The sequence below is a fragment of the Oreochromis niloticus genome, linkage group LG17, assembly GCF_001858045.2.
Source record: "Oreochromis niloticus isolate F11D_XX linkage group LG17, O_niloticus_UMD_NMBU, whole genome shotgun sequence".
NCBI classification, from domain to species: domain Eukaryota; kingdom Metazoa; phylum Chordata; class Actinopteri; order Cichliformes; family Cichlidae; genus Oreochromis; species Oreochromis niloticus.
The window spans coordinates 4297372-4314902 of record NC_031981.2 but is presented as its reverse complement, the minus strand read 5'-3'; the positions used below and the strand labels follow the sequence as shown (position 1 = coordinate 4314902).

At 44.2% G+C, this 17531-nt stretch overlaps 1 protein-coding gene across 5 annotated transcripts in view; it reads right to left on the bottom strand.

Annotated features, from left to right (window-relative positions):
• sox5 (SRY-box transcription factor 5) overlaps positions 1–17531 on the bottom strand; it is a 243844-nt gene that overhangs the window by 69537 nt on the left and 156776 nt on the right. For 3 of the 5 annotated variants that reach the window (XM_019347112.2, XM_013271284.3, XM_019347108.2), the window contains 2 exons: positions 8695–8890; positions 101–323 (listed from right to left, as the gene is read on the bottom strand). In XM_019347112.2, the coding sequence (XP_019202657.2) occupies positions 101–323; positions 8695–8890 (419 nt within the window). Of the gene's footprint in view, positions 1–100; positions 324–8694; positions 8891–9125; positions 9271–17531 lie in introns of those variants that run through there. The other 2 variants (XM_019347105.2, XM_019347113.2) reach the window with 2 other exon arrangements.

Sequence of the window (17531 nt, the reverse complement as noted above, 5' to 3'; positions counted from 1 at the left end):
ACAACAGAGTGTAATAAAAGTCGGGCGCAGAGCCAGGGAGATGGTGGGGACTTGCAGATCACACATCTGGCTGTAACAAGCGTCTCCTTTCATCACTGACCTTCTGGCTCGTTTTTGATCAGCTCCTCCATCTTGCGTTGTTTCAGTGTGTCCACCACGTCTGCCAGGCTGCCCTTGCGTCTCTCGGGGGTGCCCAGGGTGCCCGCGGCCGAGCCCCCGTCGCTGCAGGGGCGCCCCCCACCTCCGCCCTCCTCTTTGCCTGGTGAGGTAGCATTGTGCTGAGGGTAAGGACTCAGGGAGCTCCCCTTAGTGCCATCCTGCTCCTGGAGAGAGGAGAGAAGAAGAGGGGGATAGGGATTAATCAATTCTTAGCTTCAAAAAAGCGATTTTAAAGACACAAACAAACCGTAGAGAAAAAAAATTAAGAGGAGACGAGGGAGGAGCTGGCATAAACCCATTCATTATCTCCATCTTTCTTCCCTACTCTCGCTCCTGTTTTCTACATCTCCCGTTCTTATACCCCAAAGCAACAACTTTCATCCCTGTCCAGTTATCTCAAGTTAGGGCATACTTCTTCTCGCTCTCTCAGATCCTCTGGAATCTGCATTTGACTGACTTGGAGGTACTTGACAGAACGAGCACATGAAACAGCAAAAGACTGCGCACTCTTTAAGTGTCACGCTAACTCTTCATTACAAAGCGTTCAATGGCTTCCTTTGAGGGATGTCCAATGCTACAAATTCCAAGCCCAACTTTCAGCGCTGCTTTACTTTTGTCCTAAGATTTTCGACAATTAATGCTGAGGATGCAACTCCATCAAATTCAGAGATAAAAACCCCTCCAAAAACGGCTCTGTTGTGAGGTCAAATCATTCCCCTAAACTCATAAAGAACTGAAAGGGCAAAAAACATCATTGTAGGAAAAAAGACAATCAGCATGTCAGCAACTAATTATAACGTATACAGCTTACAGTAAAGCTCTCTTCTATTGCCAACACGTTTAGTTTAATGATGCTTGGAAGTAATGACTGTGGCTGAAAAAAAATATTTAGAAAAGTGGACTTTTGCAGAAGAACAAGTTTACCTCTTTCCACTAAACACTGTGTTTTTCTTATTGTTTTCTTATTATAAATCTGTATCAACTTTCACTGCCAAATTTTTGACCACTGACAGCACGAACGCACTTATTTACATTTAAATAAGCAAGTCTGAGTACGGACGTTATTGTTCCCTTTCAAAACGACAGCTTAAACATGAACAACAAGCCTCAGGACAGTAGCCGAGTGCTAAGTAACTCTTAGCATCTTAATCTGTGACCCCATAAAACCTGTGTTTGTTTCTACAGGCGGCGTTATAGACTTAACGCCGGCTCAGCCCAATTAGCGGTGACACTGAGAGTGAGGATGCCGTCAGCTTCGTGAGGGAACGCTGTTATCTCTTTGTCACATGCACAGATGGATTCATGAGGGTATATATGCTCTACATGCACTGACAAGTCACAGAAGTGGATACGGTGCGCTCCTTCTTGAACTCACAGTCAGGTGTGGTAAACTGTGCGTGTTGCTGTTTAATTACAAAAACAAATGAGTCAGTCAATCAGCCAACCAGTCTGTCAAGCTCAGCTCTTCGTGGGGTCAATGGTCCACAGGGTTAATCTTTGGCTAATCTCACTACAGTATGGGGCACGCCACCTGGGACAGCGGCACACATACACCGTACCTGTGTTTGTCTTTGTGTGGGTGTGCATGTGGGAGAGACACAGAGATGGACGGGCATGGGGAGGTGGTGATACATTCCACCTTTAATAATGACATTACAGAGCATTAAGGTGGAGATGGTTTTCTAATCATTAACTCGCAGGCTGCCGGTGGAAGTGGAACTTAATACTAAGATCACAGTCCACAGTGAAGTCATTTAGGGTCTAGATAGACTGATCTTTCTCTTTAATTTAAAAAAAAAAAAGCATTTCAATGGGACAATTTAAGAAGAGAAAAAACTCAAAACAAAGTCTCAAATTATTTTTCTGTGTCCTTTTAAGAACATAAAGCCAGGCAGAGGCTTTCAACATCGATGATGCTTTTGTTGTCGGAAGCCAAACACTATATGAGAGGTACAGCAGACCATTATCACTTGGCATTTTCGACACTTCGCTGACTCTCTGTGTTGGGCTCTGTGTGTTTCCACACTCTGAATAAGTCAGCACACTCAATAATTCACTCATCCTCTCCTTGGCGTTCTTGCACATGCATTGTAACAGAGGGACAGATTGTGACAGCAATGATAAGAGGTTGGAACGTTTGTGTATACTGTATATGACGGGGTAATGAGGTTTCAGTCAGTCGCTGCTGAGGCCGCTAACAGCCTTGTGTCACAAGTGTCTTGTGATTTTAAAAGCCCTGAAAGACTTTGCTCTTCTCCTCTCACCACCTGACCGAGTTGGTTGCTCGTGCCTCTCTTTGTTCCTTCACCCTCTCGCTGTTCTTCAGATTAGGGAAAATCAGACTTCAAAAATGAGCGGATTTGTGATTAGGAGTTGCATCAGCGCCGGCACGACGTGCAAATGTAACGAGACAGAGGGAGAGATAGAGCGTAAGAGTGTAAAAGTCAAAGAAAGCAAGAAAGAAAGACTGAGCGAAATCCAAAAAAACCCAGAAAAAAAAGAGAGAAGCAGCGTTATTAGAGGAAATGAGAGCGAGCGAGAGCGTGCGAGTTGACAGAGAGATGCATGGAGAGAGAGAGAGCAAAGAGGAAAGCAGGCATCTTGAAGGCAGCGGTCACACCTGTCACATCCCATTTATCTAATCCAGCGCCTACTTAAAACAGCCGCACTCTTTCTTTCGAGAAAGATGTCGCGCAAACAAAACAAACAGAACAAGAATATGCAGAGGGAGATTGGGGGGGGGGGGTGTAGTCGGAGAGATGGAGTTGGAGAGGAGTGGGGGTGAGGGGTTGTCGGATCTCTTTACTCTGTCGAAAAGCTGCCAGAGAGATGTCATCTCGCTGCGTCCAACAATGAAGGTCATTTCCCCAATCAAAGGGAATTAGCAGGGAGCCGTGGCTTCTTCAAAGACCTGGTACATTAGGGCCTGTGACATTATTTATGTGTGAACTCTGACAGACAGCCTTATCCCGAAGGCAACTTAAATGGCTTATGTTTCTCCCCCCACCTCCCGATCAGCCTCCCGGCATATAATCCACGCGCCTCACTGGCGATTTGTACGGCAAAGTCCAAGACAGAGGGATCAAAAAAGAGACACGACATGAGGCAGATTCTCCGCTGTAAATGGGTGTCAGTCAGCCGATCCCGGAGTAACGCAGGTGGCGAAAACTTTTTCTCATCAGCATGCATTTATTCATGAGTGCAAACAGAAATTCTGGCTACTGTAAATGTTCATGCCCTCCTCTGTCTGTGCGAGCAGGTTTTTTTTTTTGTGCATATATGTGTGACACTGTGAGTGCACCACATAGCCTGTAGGTGTGTAAATGTGTGAGTGTCTGCATATATGTATTTATATGCACTGGATGTGGCAGGCTGGCAGTGTGGGCGGTTCTGCCTTTAGTTTGCAGATGTCAATTCTCTTCCAAATGACTGGAACAAAGTAAAAATTGCGCCCCACTCTCTTTATCCTTTTACTGCCTCTGCAATGGAACCGAATTAAACAACTTTTGTCTTCTTAAGCTCATCTGTGAGGGGAGGTTGGTTTAAAAACACTTAACTCTTGCCAAATGCTATTTTTTTCCTACAGCCAGCACAGATGCCGCTGTTCATGTTCTTCTTTTTTTTTTCTTCCTTCTCCTATTCCTTCCGTCTTCTTCTCTCCCTCCTTCTCCGTTGCCCGACAGAAGAAACTCACTCTCTCTCTCTCCCTTCTTTCTGCGCCACAGCCTGACATGTCTCGGGCTGTGCAAGGTGTATGTGTGAAAAACAATATTTGATGCTTGGCGCGTCGTTGTGGATCAAGGCATGGACAATGTGGCAGTAGGAAGAGCTGGAAACAGCTGCTCAACTAAAATACGTGCCCACGAATACACACCGAGAGAATGTCACCGATCGCTCCTGCGAGGGGGTGGGGGGTGGGGGGCGAGACTCAGCCCTGTGCCAGAGCCTGCCAATCTCCACGATATATACACTTAACACACCTCAGATACAGCAAATCCCTTTACATGCCATGGCTAAACACAGACACTGTCAGTAGTGACTCGGGGGGTCCTTCAGGATGGGGACAAGCAAGAAAACACACAACGACACGCATTAGTTTTCTCCTTGCGTTCCAACAATATTGAGCTATGCGACTGACCCCCAAAACTGAAGAGAAAAAAAAGCCAATAAATTACAAAATTTTAATCTCCTGATTCTAATTGTCTTATTGCACACACTTGCCCTTTCCTTATCTAAAAACCTGCAGCTGTATTTTAAGTAGCAGTTTGGCTAAAAAAGAAAAAAAAATACGCCAGTATATTTTACCACGACCCCTCACTGTTGACAGGCAAGCGTGTGTTGATTCATTAGTGCATCACTGGCATGAGAAATTAAGTGTGACCACTGTGTCTCAAGACTGCTCAATGACTGTGTTAAATCTGTCAAATTCACATTTACACACACACACACACACACACACACACACACACACACAGGAACGCACATAATCACACATACAAATTAGACAAAAAAGAGAGAGAGGAAAAATGAATAAGAAATAATGCTTGATGAAATATCTTTATAGTTTTCTAACGTGTAAGCGTGCATCTCGCCTGTTAATGAAATAATTAGTGTTTGTCCATTAGCACATTTATGAGAGAAGATGCTTGCCTCTGCCTGATGTGAAAACAGTTTGGTTTTTTTTGCCAGCATCTGCAAACATAAACATAAAAAAATCTAAAAGAAAGAAAGCAAGAGAAAAATATCTCATTCACGGGCTGTGGGCTTAAACGTTTCCTGTTTCATTTACAATTTTCACATATGTTTACACAGATTTTTGTTTCTCTCTGTAACTTCGGCAGTGCCATAACTGGATTTGATTGGTTGACCTCGCTGAACTCTCGACTAAAATCCTTCCCGTAACGCATTTGAACTCAGGTGCTCCCGCCCAATCAGGGTCCAGCTGCATAGCGAGAACTTCGCATTCAATAATTTTTTTTCTTTTCTTTTTTTTTTTTTTTAAAGACAACCTTTTTAGCTAAACTACATTCATTTGCAAACCATTATGAGCAGTGCTATTCTTACTCACAGGCAGGGGGGGAATGAAACACATAAAAAAAGGAGAAAAAAGTGAATAATCCGACACCTTTCACACTTTTAAAATATGCACCGGTGCCGTTTTCACTCAGTGTGGTTGTGCAGCTGTAGTGGGCAGGTAGAGCAGCCGAGCCAAAGCCAAACAGGCAGGCGAGGCAGCCGGAATGAAGAGGTCAGTGTGGAGCTGAGCGCTTCTCCGCCACCGTGTTAATTTACTATGACAAGATAAGGCTGTAATCTGCCCCCCACCCTCTCTCGCGCCTCCCGCTGCCTCACATCCAAGTCAAGCAGTCGCCGATGAGCCATTTACTTCCCCCTATCACTTTACAACAACTGCCCTGAGAGAGAGAGAGAGAGAGAGGGAGGGGAGACCCCCCACCCCCACCTCTTTGTAAATCTCCCCTATTTCTCCTCACTCTCCAGCCACTCTTCACTGACAGTCAGCGCTGAAGGGATTGGCACTGTTAAACAACCCCCTCTGAATCCCCCTTCAAAAAAAAAGAAAAACTTAACACACATCTTACAACATGCCAAGCAGGCAGTCGGATAAGCCCCCATTCCACTCCCTGCCAGACACACACACGCGCAGAGGCTTGCACTTAATAATCCACATCAACTATTATTAATAAGACTTTCCACATACACACACACACACATATCAACAGCCTCCCTTCTGGTGTCCATTAATGAATAAGAAAGCAGCTGTGTGTCATTTTGTCGTGAATATTTAAGGTTTTTGTCAGTCTCTCTTCGTGATCACTTAAAGTGGTCAGCCATGAGGCCTAAAATATTCATGAGCGTAATGTTTGTTTGGACAGTGTAAATCTAAATGAAGTGGGAATAATCTCAACTACAGCAGATAACCCAGTATGAAGATCTGCATCTCTGCACACCTGTGTATGTGTCTTTATGTATTCCCCTGCAATCCCAGGACTTTGGTTTACAGTCCACACCTAGCACACATACAGAGTCCACAGTAGGAGGGGCTTACTGGCTAATCAGCAAGCTAATTACAGAATTAGCTTTTAATTACAGTTGCTAACCACCGTTTCATTGTTTTATAGTCCGTGGGTATTTATGGTCAGTATGGGGGAAAGGTCGACAGGTGTTATCAGAGCACTGCTATGACAAGGTGTGTATCAAGGTGAAGGGCCAGGAGAAGTTTACTTTAGTTTTTTTTTTTTTGGCGTTTGTTAGGTAGCATACGTTAAAAAATGCACAAGTTGCCTTGCGCCACATTTAGCTACTAGCTAACATGGATTCCCTGGCAGCTAAGGTAGTTATAGGTACATAACGAATCTACTAGTGGAATAACATAAACAACATTGTGTTAATAACCAAAATACTCTTATCTCAAAAAACACATGTAGCAAAACCTTTTTTTGTACACGCATCCTACTATTAAATAATTTGATCATCATTATATAAAAATAATACAAAAAAGATTAAAAGTGTTGCATCAATACTGTTTATGTTGACATATCAGAGCAAGTTTAAAAAATAAATAAAAGTCTGATACTCACAAACTAACTAGCAAAAATACAGCTCAATATTCAATTTGAATTACGCAACTTTACATATACGCACACTGACACACAGACACCTTTACAAATACAGCGCCATACATTTAGCACCACCAAGCAGCCTCACACTCTCCTCCCCAAGAAAATGACTCACTCAAATGGCTCACATTTTAGCAGTCACGCAACTGTGCATCAAATGGGCTCAAGGCAACGGCTGGTGGCACGCACATAAAAGCGGAAAAAAAGGGAAAAAAAACTCTCTCACACACACGTGCACCCAAATTTTAGCCTTGAACCTAAAAATGTTCATATTTAAAAAGAAAAAGTCAGCTCCCAGAAAGAACCTGCTTTCCACTTGCAAAGAAAGTCAATTTCCGTTTTTGTTTTTTTTAGGGTTCTGTTTCTTTTCACGTCTACCGTCAGTCACCAGACAAATCACCTCGTTTTCTTTTATCCTTGTGGAGATACATGTACCTTTTCAGTGTTTGGCCACCATAAGAAGAGTAAACAACATACCAAAGTTAAAGCAGACCCAAACTGTTAATGCATTCAATATGTGAAAAAAGCTGTTTACTTGTCCAGAAATGACTGGAAATCCCATAAAAGTAAAACCGTTCTAATTAGTTAAGAAATGCTTAATTCACGAAATTAAAATGACAAACACACAAGGTCGAGGAAGTTAATTTCCAGCTGAATACATCTGCAAAATGAAACATTTTGCAAGCAAAGATTGTAGATTTTTGTCACACAGGTACTAACTGCATTTTCAGCTCATTTAGCTTGGCTGTCTTAAAGACAGAAAACTGCTATGCTTTCAATAATCGCTTAATTCTAGAGGTTGAAACTACCGTGACCACAATCTGATCTGGGGTCTGAGCCTTGCGGTTACTTTCCACCCCAAGGCTCTCAAACACACACAGGTAGACAGCCTTATAGGAAGAACTTGGAAAGGCAGAAAGCCAATGGAGATAGAGAGATGAAGCCCAAGCCAATGACAAAGCCTGCAGTCTGCAAAGCTGAAGGTCTAAACTGGACACTTTTCTATGCCAAGTGGTTGGTTGTGGTTACAAAAATGTTTTCTTTTTTTGTGGCCTATGGCAATGCAGTCCCCATAGTCACACAAATGTTAGCATCACTAAAGGTAGAGTCATAGTTTTTTTTAACAACTAATCATAACAACCTGGACACTGACATCATGAGGTCTGTTACGCCAACAGTGAAATGGCGGTTCCAAGTACCGTTAATGGATACTGCACTTCTTTGGGCTCCAGCTATAGTCTTAAGCACATGAGAGAGCAAACATACAGAGATTCCTTCATGTATTGGTGAGAATCACATGATTAGCTAATATGGCTAAGTACCATTCCGATGCAGTTTACTGATGACACCAACTCACAGGTGGTGTACAACATCACTGATCCCACCAACGATGTCACCTCTGTGGCCTCTTAATGCTGCCTCTAGTTCTAAATAAAATAGTTCATAAATAAGGCTTTAAAAACAAATATTCCACAGCTGGCTGCTCATAATCACTCTGGCATTCCACAACCTTTGCTGATGCTAAACATATCTGTGAATGTAGGGTCTGCATTATATCTATGTAGGGGATAACCATGCAAGTTTTGGGATTATACTTCAGTTGCTTTATTGCTTCTGGGCATGTAAACATAAGATCTAATGTTAACTCCTTTTTCTGGCTTATATCTGTTTATATTTTAAAAACTGGAACTGTGTAGGACCTGCTAACGGTCGTTCATAAAAAGTTTTCTTCCAGTTTCTCTACGAAGACTTTTGACTTTTCTGAGGAGTTCAGACACAAAAGTTCCTCCAAATGTCTCTACAACGGTTTCACCTGTAACCCAAAATCAGCTACAGGTGGGTGCCCCGAGCGTGAGAAACAATGAGTGAGACTCATTTGAAAGCCATTATTATTTACCATGTTGGGCGGGCTGTCCAAGTTGCGGTTGGGGGGCGAGCGAGGGGACACCTTGTTGCAGTAGGAGGCCAGGGGGAGGTGGATGACACCGCCCAGTCCCTCACTCTCCTCATCCTCCACTCGCTGTCTGCTGGTTGCCATGGTTACCTCTCCATCTGTCCCCCCATATGGAGAGGCTGGTCGCTTGGAAGACATCCTGGAAAATAAATAGGAGATAGAAAGACAAGAGAGAGAAGGAAAAACAGGAGGAAGAATGAGCAACACTCAAAAGATGATATAATAGGCTGACAACTCCACTTATATGTTGGTAGCAATGAAAAGTGTGGAGGCTCCAAACTAGTTCTCAGAAACTCCTGGATTGTTCAAACTTTTAAGTGTTTACCCCTCTGCTATCTGTTTACTGCCTTCCGATAGACATTCATCTGATCTACCTGCAACATTTCTCCGTCTTCCGTTTTCTCGGGAAACCCTTGCGCTCATAAAGACAACAACGGGGCATCTCCTCACATCGCCTTTACCCAGCTTCTTGGCAGACATTCAAACGCACTCTCGGGTCTTACAGTATGTTTACCATGGGGGCCATTCACCGGGGCCGTTACTGCAAAAGGAGCCCGCTTGGACTGGCATTGTGGAGGAAATGACCTTGACAATGGGCTTTCAGAGAGAAAAACAGATTGTGAAAGAGAGACAGAGAGAGAGAGAGAGTGTGAGACAGAGTGAGAGCAGTATGTACAGTGACAATAATGTGTGTTTATGAAAACCTCTGGACAATAGAGTGACGGGAAGGAAAAAAGGTAGCAGCACGACAGCCCCCGCTGTTTGCATTTGTTACTCTGCCTTTGTTCCCGTGAAAAGAAGCAAAGGATATAAAGCCACATCTATTAGGTGAACTCTGTCTCTCACAAGGTAAATTTGCCTCCCTGTACTTCAGCTGAATAGGGATGCAGTGACTATGCGGCAATAATAGAATTTAATGTGGTTCTCAGCATCGCCTGAGTGCTTTCAGATGCACTTGTCAGCCTTGAAGCCACTGCGACTATGACCCTGGGTAATAGGCTGCTAACGCTCAGTCGCACAGAGGCAACACATGACAGCGATGGAAGGATGGAGGGATTGTGAAAACTTTAGTGGAGGGTTGATCCTGATGAAATAAGCAACAGGCATCTGACTTTCAAACTCCGCTAATTTGTTCCTTCTTTTGATTTAACAAGCTGGTTTTTTTCACTCATCCGCACACTCTCTTTATCCGGCATCCATATCGTGCCTGCCTGTGATTTCCTCCGTTTTCCTCTTCAGCCTTTCTCCCTCAAATTCTTCCCCTCTCTCCCCTGCCTGTCTCTGGTAAACTGATTACACTCTCAACTCTATTGGATTTCCTCTGGACTGTACATCTGGCATTTTTCCTAGGAGCAGCCCTGCCGCTAATTCATTGCTTATTTACCTTATGACAGTGGAAAGGCAAACAATATTGAGTGCAGCTCACTGGAGGCGATGAGGAAAGCGCCACGCTAGGACACGCAACATGCGGCTTTATCACATCGAAGGAAGGTTACGGTCAAAATCAAATAAACTCCACTGAAGTATAAGGATTAAAGAAAAAAAGAAAAAGAAACGATAAAGATAAAGAAAGGAAACAGAAAAACCCCTGCACCATAGTGACCTAATTTAATTACATTTAATTGCTTTTAGAGGATGCCTGCAATATTCATAGATATACATAATCTAATAATTTATACTGATTTACAAATTGGAATTTGTATTCTGTTTTCGTACTGAGTTCTTTTTGTATACAGGATCTCTCTCTCTCTCTTTTTTTTTTAAATGTAAAACCCCAGGTTTTCAGGATCATAGAGCTTTCCTTCCATGCGTTTTTGAGTTTAAATGGGCTCTGCAGAGCTGTTTAACGCTGCACCGGACTATTTCATCCACTTAGAAGGGACCCTTCATTTGAAGTTAAATCAGAAAATTGCTAAATCACCACTACAGATATATATATATATAACTTTTACTACTAAATCAGAAAGTTCTGTACAGCTACAATCTTTCCTTTTCGGCGACTTTCTCGCAGCTTTAATCAAGGTTAGACTGGATGAAACACATGTTTTAGTAGTTACAATAATGTTGACGGTGGCTAAGTGCTTTCATGAAGGACGGCATATAAAGTACACGCAACCAAACACACAGAGACAGTTGTCGAAATCAACTGGCTGGTGTATCTGCAGCTGATTTCTTTATCGGTTTCTCCTGGACGCTCTCTCTTGCTCAGCAAAAACTAAGGCCATAAATGACAGCTGAAGAATGTGTATTGTTTCGAAATAAAACTGCACAATGCGAGCACTAAAGCAAATTGATATTAAAACTGACTTGAGATAACATTTATGATGCATGTTGGAATGACTGTGGGGAAAGCTATATCTGTGCGTGTGCGCGCGTGTGCCACCGCGCCGTATAATGCAAGCGCCAGGCCCAGCTGTACAAACTGCGCACACACACACAGACAGGCAGAGAGAGAGAGAGGACAGAGCAGAACACTGCAGGTCTGTCTTCATCACCGCCTGTTTACTTTACCTCCTTTCACTCTTTCACACTAAGGCCTTTTGTTTCAGACACACACACACCTCCCCTTGTATCCTGTGCACACCTCTACTCAGGCCATAACCCGACACACGCGCACAAACACACACACACACACACCTGTGATCAGTTTTGAGAGCTCTTGCCTCGCTAATGTTACACTTTGGCTCTGTTACAGAGACATCTTTGAAAGCATGGGAGGATTTTAATTTGGTTTTTACAGCGCTGTTATCCATCATTTAACCACAGTAGCCACAGAAACATATCTAGATATATGGGCAATCCATAGACAAGAACAGTTACACATTAACACAGAAGGCAACACAGGTATCCAAAAGCTCTAAGGGGCAGGGAGAGCAACTTCAATCTCTGGATTTTCTTCTCTCCTCTTCTCATTTGCCCACTCCTCTCCCGCAACTCTGCTACTACTTCCTCAGAGGTGGGTGTCTATGAATGGGGAGGCCATTCGCAGCTCCTCTCCGGCTATAAAGTCCCTCTTTCCCCCGTCTGTTCACCTTTGAAGTCAAATTACTATACAATTGGGCACAGCGGGTGTGCAGGTTTCGCTGGCTACTTCATTTAAAAGTTTGGCAGGGCTGTCATGCTGGTGGTAGACCTAAAGGAAGCTGTCTAAACAGCGAAGATTTAAAGAGATAATGTGATGAATTTCCGGGTGTCTTGGATAATAATTAAGAGAAATTAGCATAATTTTGGATTTAAAAAAAACAAAACAAAAAACACCAAGGAACATCTCCTTCTCTGTCAAACACACGAGACACGTTTCTTTAACAGTTCAAATGAGATGACGACCATTTTTTGCCGTATTTACAAATTCAAGGAAAAAGAATTTTAAAAAGTCATCTTTTTGCCCCCCCCCCCCCCCCCCCCCCCCCTTCAATCCAAGCCCTCATTTCTTTTACAGAAAAAACACATACACACACAACACCACACAGTGAGAGTGCTAAGCTGAGATTAGAGTGCCACTTCCCTTTGGCTTTTTGATGATTAGTGGCTCCTCAACTAAGTCCCTCATATCACATATGTCCACCGCAGCTAAGTCACTAATCGGACAGCGACGGACGTCCATTAACAGGCCGAATAATCGCCATCAGCGGTGGTTAACTGTCTCCTGGCCATCGCTTACTGTAATCAACACGTCCATTTCACGTTGGCACGTCAGCGGCGGCAAGCTTACGCAAGTGTGTTTAAATACAGGCAGCGAGCTTATGAACACGCGATCGATGTTGCTCTCACACGCGAAACATCCCCCAGAAATGCATCCAGACACATTTCAAATGAATTAAGCAAAGTGGGGACAAAGATTTGTTTAAGCTTTGAGGGAGAGCGAGGGAAAGACAAAAGCAGCCATCAGAGAAATGTCACAGACTATCGCACACACACACACACACACACACACACACACACACACACACCCGGCTCTTTCACTCTGTGTGTCTGGCTGCTAACATAATCATGGTGCTAACTGCTCTTGTTAACTCCTCTACTCAGAACAAGCTTTCAGGGAGCGTGGGAGCCTCCTCTGGAGAATTCCACAGTAAAGTGTGCGTCTGTGCTTCGGCATATGCACGCATGAGTGTGCGTGTGCGTGTTCGCACCCTCGCTTTAAATTACAACCCATTATTTCAGCCACCACACAGTCAGTTGGATCTATCGTCTGCAGTAAAAATAAGCGCAGAGGCTAATTCCAAAGGGCTGTCAGGAGCCAACGTGACATTTGTGTTTTCGTTATTCCTCCCCCCCACTACCACATCCACCACCACCTTAAGAGCGCTAAGAACTGCCTGCCTGTCACTCAGGTGTGGGGTCTATTTGCGTGGAAATGTGAGCTATCTTTGAAATTGTTCTCTGAGGGGATGGAAGGGCATATCAAAATAGTTGAGCGGAATGTGCCTTTTAGATAAGGCGCCCAGAGCGTTTTGCCTCCGAGGAGCAGACCGCAACATTTACGTATGACACCTCAGGCAGGAATTTCAACAAATGTTTTCCCCTTGTGTCATGCTATCGCTCATTTTATTGCCATCTTTTTCTTTTTGTTTATCCTCCTCTTTTTCCTCCTTCACTTCCCAGCTTTCAAAACAATTTCCCCATCTCCTTCTACCTCCGTCTCTCCGTCACACGCTGTTGAACTTATTTGAACACTGCTTGTCCTCCTGCTCTTTCCCTCTCCCCGTCTTTTCTCCCTCTCCCTCCCCCGGTGTTGTCTTACTCACTGTTCCCTCTTTACACAATCAGCTGTTTGTAAGAATGTCGCTCCATCGCTCCCCTCTCTCCCTCCTTCTTTCCCTTCTTCTCCGAGCAGACTCTTAAGGATATTGCCTAATATCTATTTATAGACTGTCCTTTCGAACAGTGGGATGAGTGGGGCAGCAACAGAGAGGAAAAGCTGAGATGGAGGCGTAAAGATTAGGAAGGAGGAGGTCAGCGATATTCCCTTTTACTTTGGTGTTGCTTTGTTATATTTAAATATTCTTGACAGGCGCAAGGTTTCGTTTTAGACTCTGAGAGAACTTCGGACCATTAAGCCCTCAAACATCAGTGACTTGTAAACAAAATACCAATTTTATAGGGAGACATTCTGATGAAGTGTGAAAATAAAGTTGAAAAAATATCGCGATTGTACGAATTTCACTAGAACTGCTGTAAAACGCTCCGTAATCGTTTTCTCTGTTTAAATAAACAACGCATAACGGGAAGAAAATGTGAACACAGCTCCTGCCTGTATATGCTCATACACTCACAGAGACACACCCTTACACACACACGTATACACAAAGGCACAAACACACACTCAGCCTCACAAACACAAAGCATCCTCTGTGAGGTGCCCTAAATCGGCGCCCGGCAGCTCAAACCGTGTTTCCTGTCCAGCTTAACCACAAAAGGCAATAACACACAACCCTAATGTCACCACTGTTAATCACACACACACGCTGGAGAAAAAAAGTCATGCGTGTAGTGTGTGTGTGTGTGTGTGTATAGAGAGAGAGGGAGAAAATGAGAGAGCAAAGGGGGTGGGCGTAAAAAGACGTGGGCTAACTCATGTGGCCTCTGGGACTACCTCTCTCTCTCTCCCTCCCTTATTCTGTCTGTCTCGCTCGCCCATTCATCCACCCAAAGCTTTAGTCACCAGAGGGGCATCGCTCCACATACTTACAGTTTTATTTTTCTCCCTCTTTAAAACTTTATGTCCTTATTTATGTCCTTACACGGAGTCACTACATGATCGTCACTGGTGTTTTAGTGACGGAGAAAAGATAAAGCAAAACGGGAGAAATAAGGAAAGCCATCTATGCAACGGAAGGCCGTGGGAAAATCTCGAGTGCTGCCATTGAAAAAGGAAGACGAGAGGCAGAACTGGGGGAGAAGTGGGGAGTGAGGGGATGCAGACGGAGAGAGGAGAAAAAGTGCATCCGGTGGACGGCGGCCCCGCTCCCCTGGTGTTTTGCGAGGGGGAGACGATGCATAATGTTTATTGAGCGACGGACAGTGTTTTTCCATTGTTGTGCCAGGGCCACTATTTGTGCTGCATTTGTTAAGCAATCCATAAAGGAGTCACAACATTTGTCTCACTGTCAGCGACTTGGCCTGCCCCTGTAAACCCACACACACACACACACACACACACACACACACACACACACACACACAGACAGAGATAAACACACACAAAATGCAAGCTCATTCTCTCACATAAATGACAACACACAAATACGAGCGCACACAGAGTCCCAGCTGGCCTCTTTCTTTCGTCCCCGCACTTTGAAACTCTCCCACCTCGGCCCAAATGGTCTCCTCCTTTTTCCTCCGACCCCCCACCCCCTCCCTACCCCATCTCTCTCTCTCTCTCTCTCCCACTCGCTACCTCACTACCTGGAAAAACAGAGGTTTCATTGTAGCGCTCCGGGAGGGAGCTCCGAGCTCCTGAAACTGTCTCCTATTGAAGATTCGAAGGATGGAGAGTGTGTAAATGTGAGCGGCAGAGAGCGACAGCAAAAGCAACATAGAGGGATTAGCACAACACAAGCTGCCTGGATTGATGGAGGGCTAAAGAAATGGGGAAAAAGAAGGAGAAGAGAAAAAGCGAATATACAGTGCATGCACACTGCTAAGCTTTCTGGCTCTGCTGACAACAGAATCCCACCACCTGACCTTTGACTCCAACCCTATGACCTCATGTCATATGACTACACTCTAGTTAGCCTGGAGGGAACACCTCTGTCAGTCTCTCTTGCTTTTTTCGCACGCACTCCCCCCCCCCAAATCGCTTCTCATCATTCTCACTTTCTTTCATCCCCTCCTCCCCATCCATAAACACAACAACAAAAACAAATGTGGCCTAATATTTCCCTCTCTCTGTTGGCTGTTGGCGAGGGTCAGCTGAGCACACCAGGGTGGGAGGTCGCGGTGGGAGAGAGAGTTGGAGGGGTGAAGGGTTGGGTAGGAGTGTGCTGAGAAAGGGGAGGAAGTGGGGAGGAGGGGTGGGGAGAGGCTTTGGCATTCTCCTCTGGTATTTTTCTGTCTGTCGTTCTTTCTTTCTTCTTTTTCTTTTTAACCCCCCCTTCTCGTTCCATGGATGGAGACACGGTTATCAAGCCTCTCTGGGGACAGACAATATGGTCCAGACAATGGCCTCCAGTCCAAGGTGGTGGTGGAGGGGGTGGGGGGGACAGAGAGAGAGAGAGGGAGAGAGAGAGGGAGGCCAGGACAGGGCCACAGGGGAAGAGAAGGGCAGAATGGCGCATTAGTTTGCAGAGCACGGACACTCTACTCAATTACTCTACTCTCTCTCCTTCAGACACACATTCTCCTTTTCCTCCACCACACACACACACACACACACACACACACACACACACACACACCACTTTAATCTCACCCCTTTTAAATGAAGTACAGCGACACTTGCACTGCAAGCAGCACTGCTCACTCAAATTGGAAACAAGTTGTTATCGGCCAGCCACAAGAACTTGGTCTTTAAAAACTGTTCGTTCCTCTATAATTACAAAACGAAAGCCAATAAATATTCTAATAAACAGAAATAAACAGCAGCGGAAGACTCGATTCTGATTTAGTGGAAGTTGCAGATTCACAATAAAACACCGTTCTTATGTCTACAAAAAAAAAAAAATCACAAAAGTTTGAAAAGTGTGAAAATCGATCCTACAATGGAAGAATTACTGCTGACTGACCGACACAGCTGATTAATATGAACAATGCATCCCATTTCAGGTGTTTATCTGAGAGGGTAGTTAACAATTAGAGGTGCCTGTGCTCGAGTAGAGGGCATGATTAAATGTGCCTCTGCCAGTGAAGATAAATTAAAGTGACAAATATTGAAACTGTTGAAACGTGTTGAGGAAACTGAGTAAAGTCCTTCCGGCTGCTAATGGCGCTCTGGCTGCTGAATACAACACAACTACTATCACTCCGTATCTGAGTGTGTCCTGCTTAAACTGTTCAAAGTGTTGACACGTCCACTGTTGTCTGTCTCTACCCCCTTCATCTCCACTCACACACACACACACACACACAAGACGGAGGAGACAAATGGAGGGGTGTGAAAATCCACCACTGCTTTAACACTACATTGACAGGGACCTCTTCCTCTCTCTCCTCTCGTCCTCTTCCTTCACCCCATCACCCCCACCCGCCCTTACCCTCTTCATCTCTGGCACTCTCACTTTTCTGTAAACCTGCTTCTTTTTCTTTGTGGGTGAGGAATGTGTCAGTTTGACCACATCATTTCTTTTCCTTCATCTCTCCGTCCACCAGCAGCGGCATGAGCGGCTCCTTCAAATGTCTGTTTTTCTCTCTTCTTCTTCTTCTTCTTTTTTTTTAAAAACCCCCCTCTCATGATTTGGTTGCTTTGGCTTTCTCTGTTTCTTCCAATGTGTATATTTCTGTTCTGTTTGTGCAAACAGATGAGGCCGTTCTAGCGAAGGCAGTCTGTTTCCACTATTTTCAGTTTCACATTGGAAATTCTGATACACAGCAGAGCGCTCAGAGAAGCAAAAAAAAAAAAGAAAAAGTGATTGAAATCACAAAAAAGCAGAATGCAAAATTAGAACATGAAATAATGTAAACTGACAAAGACTCATAATTTTGCAAAGCAACAAGAAAAGACAAAAATGAGATGAAAATTTTTGCATTGTTAAGTGAACGACACAAAAATATGACTTCTCACTTGCAAAAAAAAAATCATACATTTACATAGAACTCTTTCAAACTCTTCCCCAACTGCT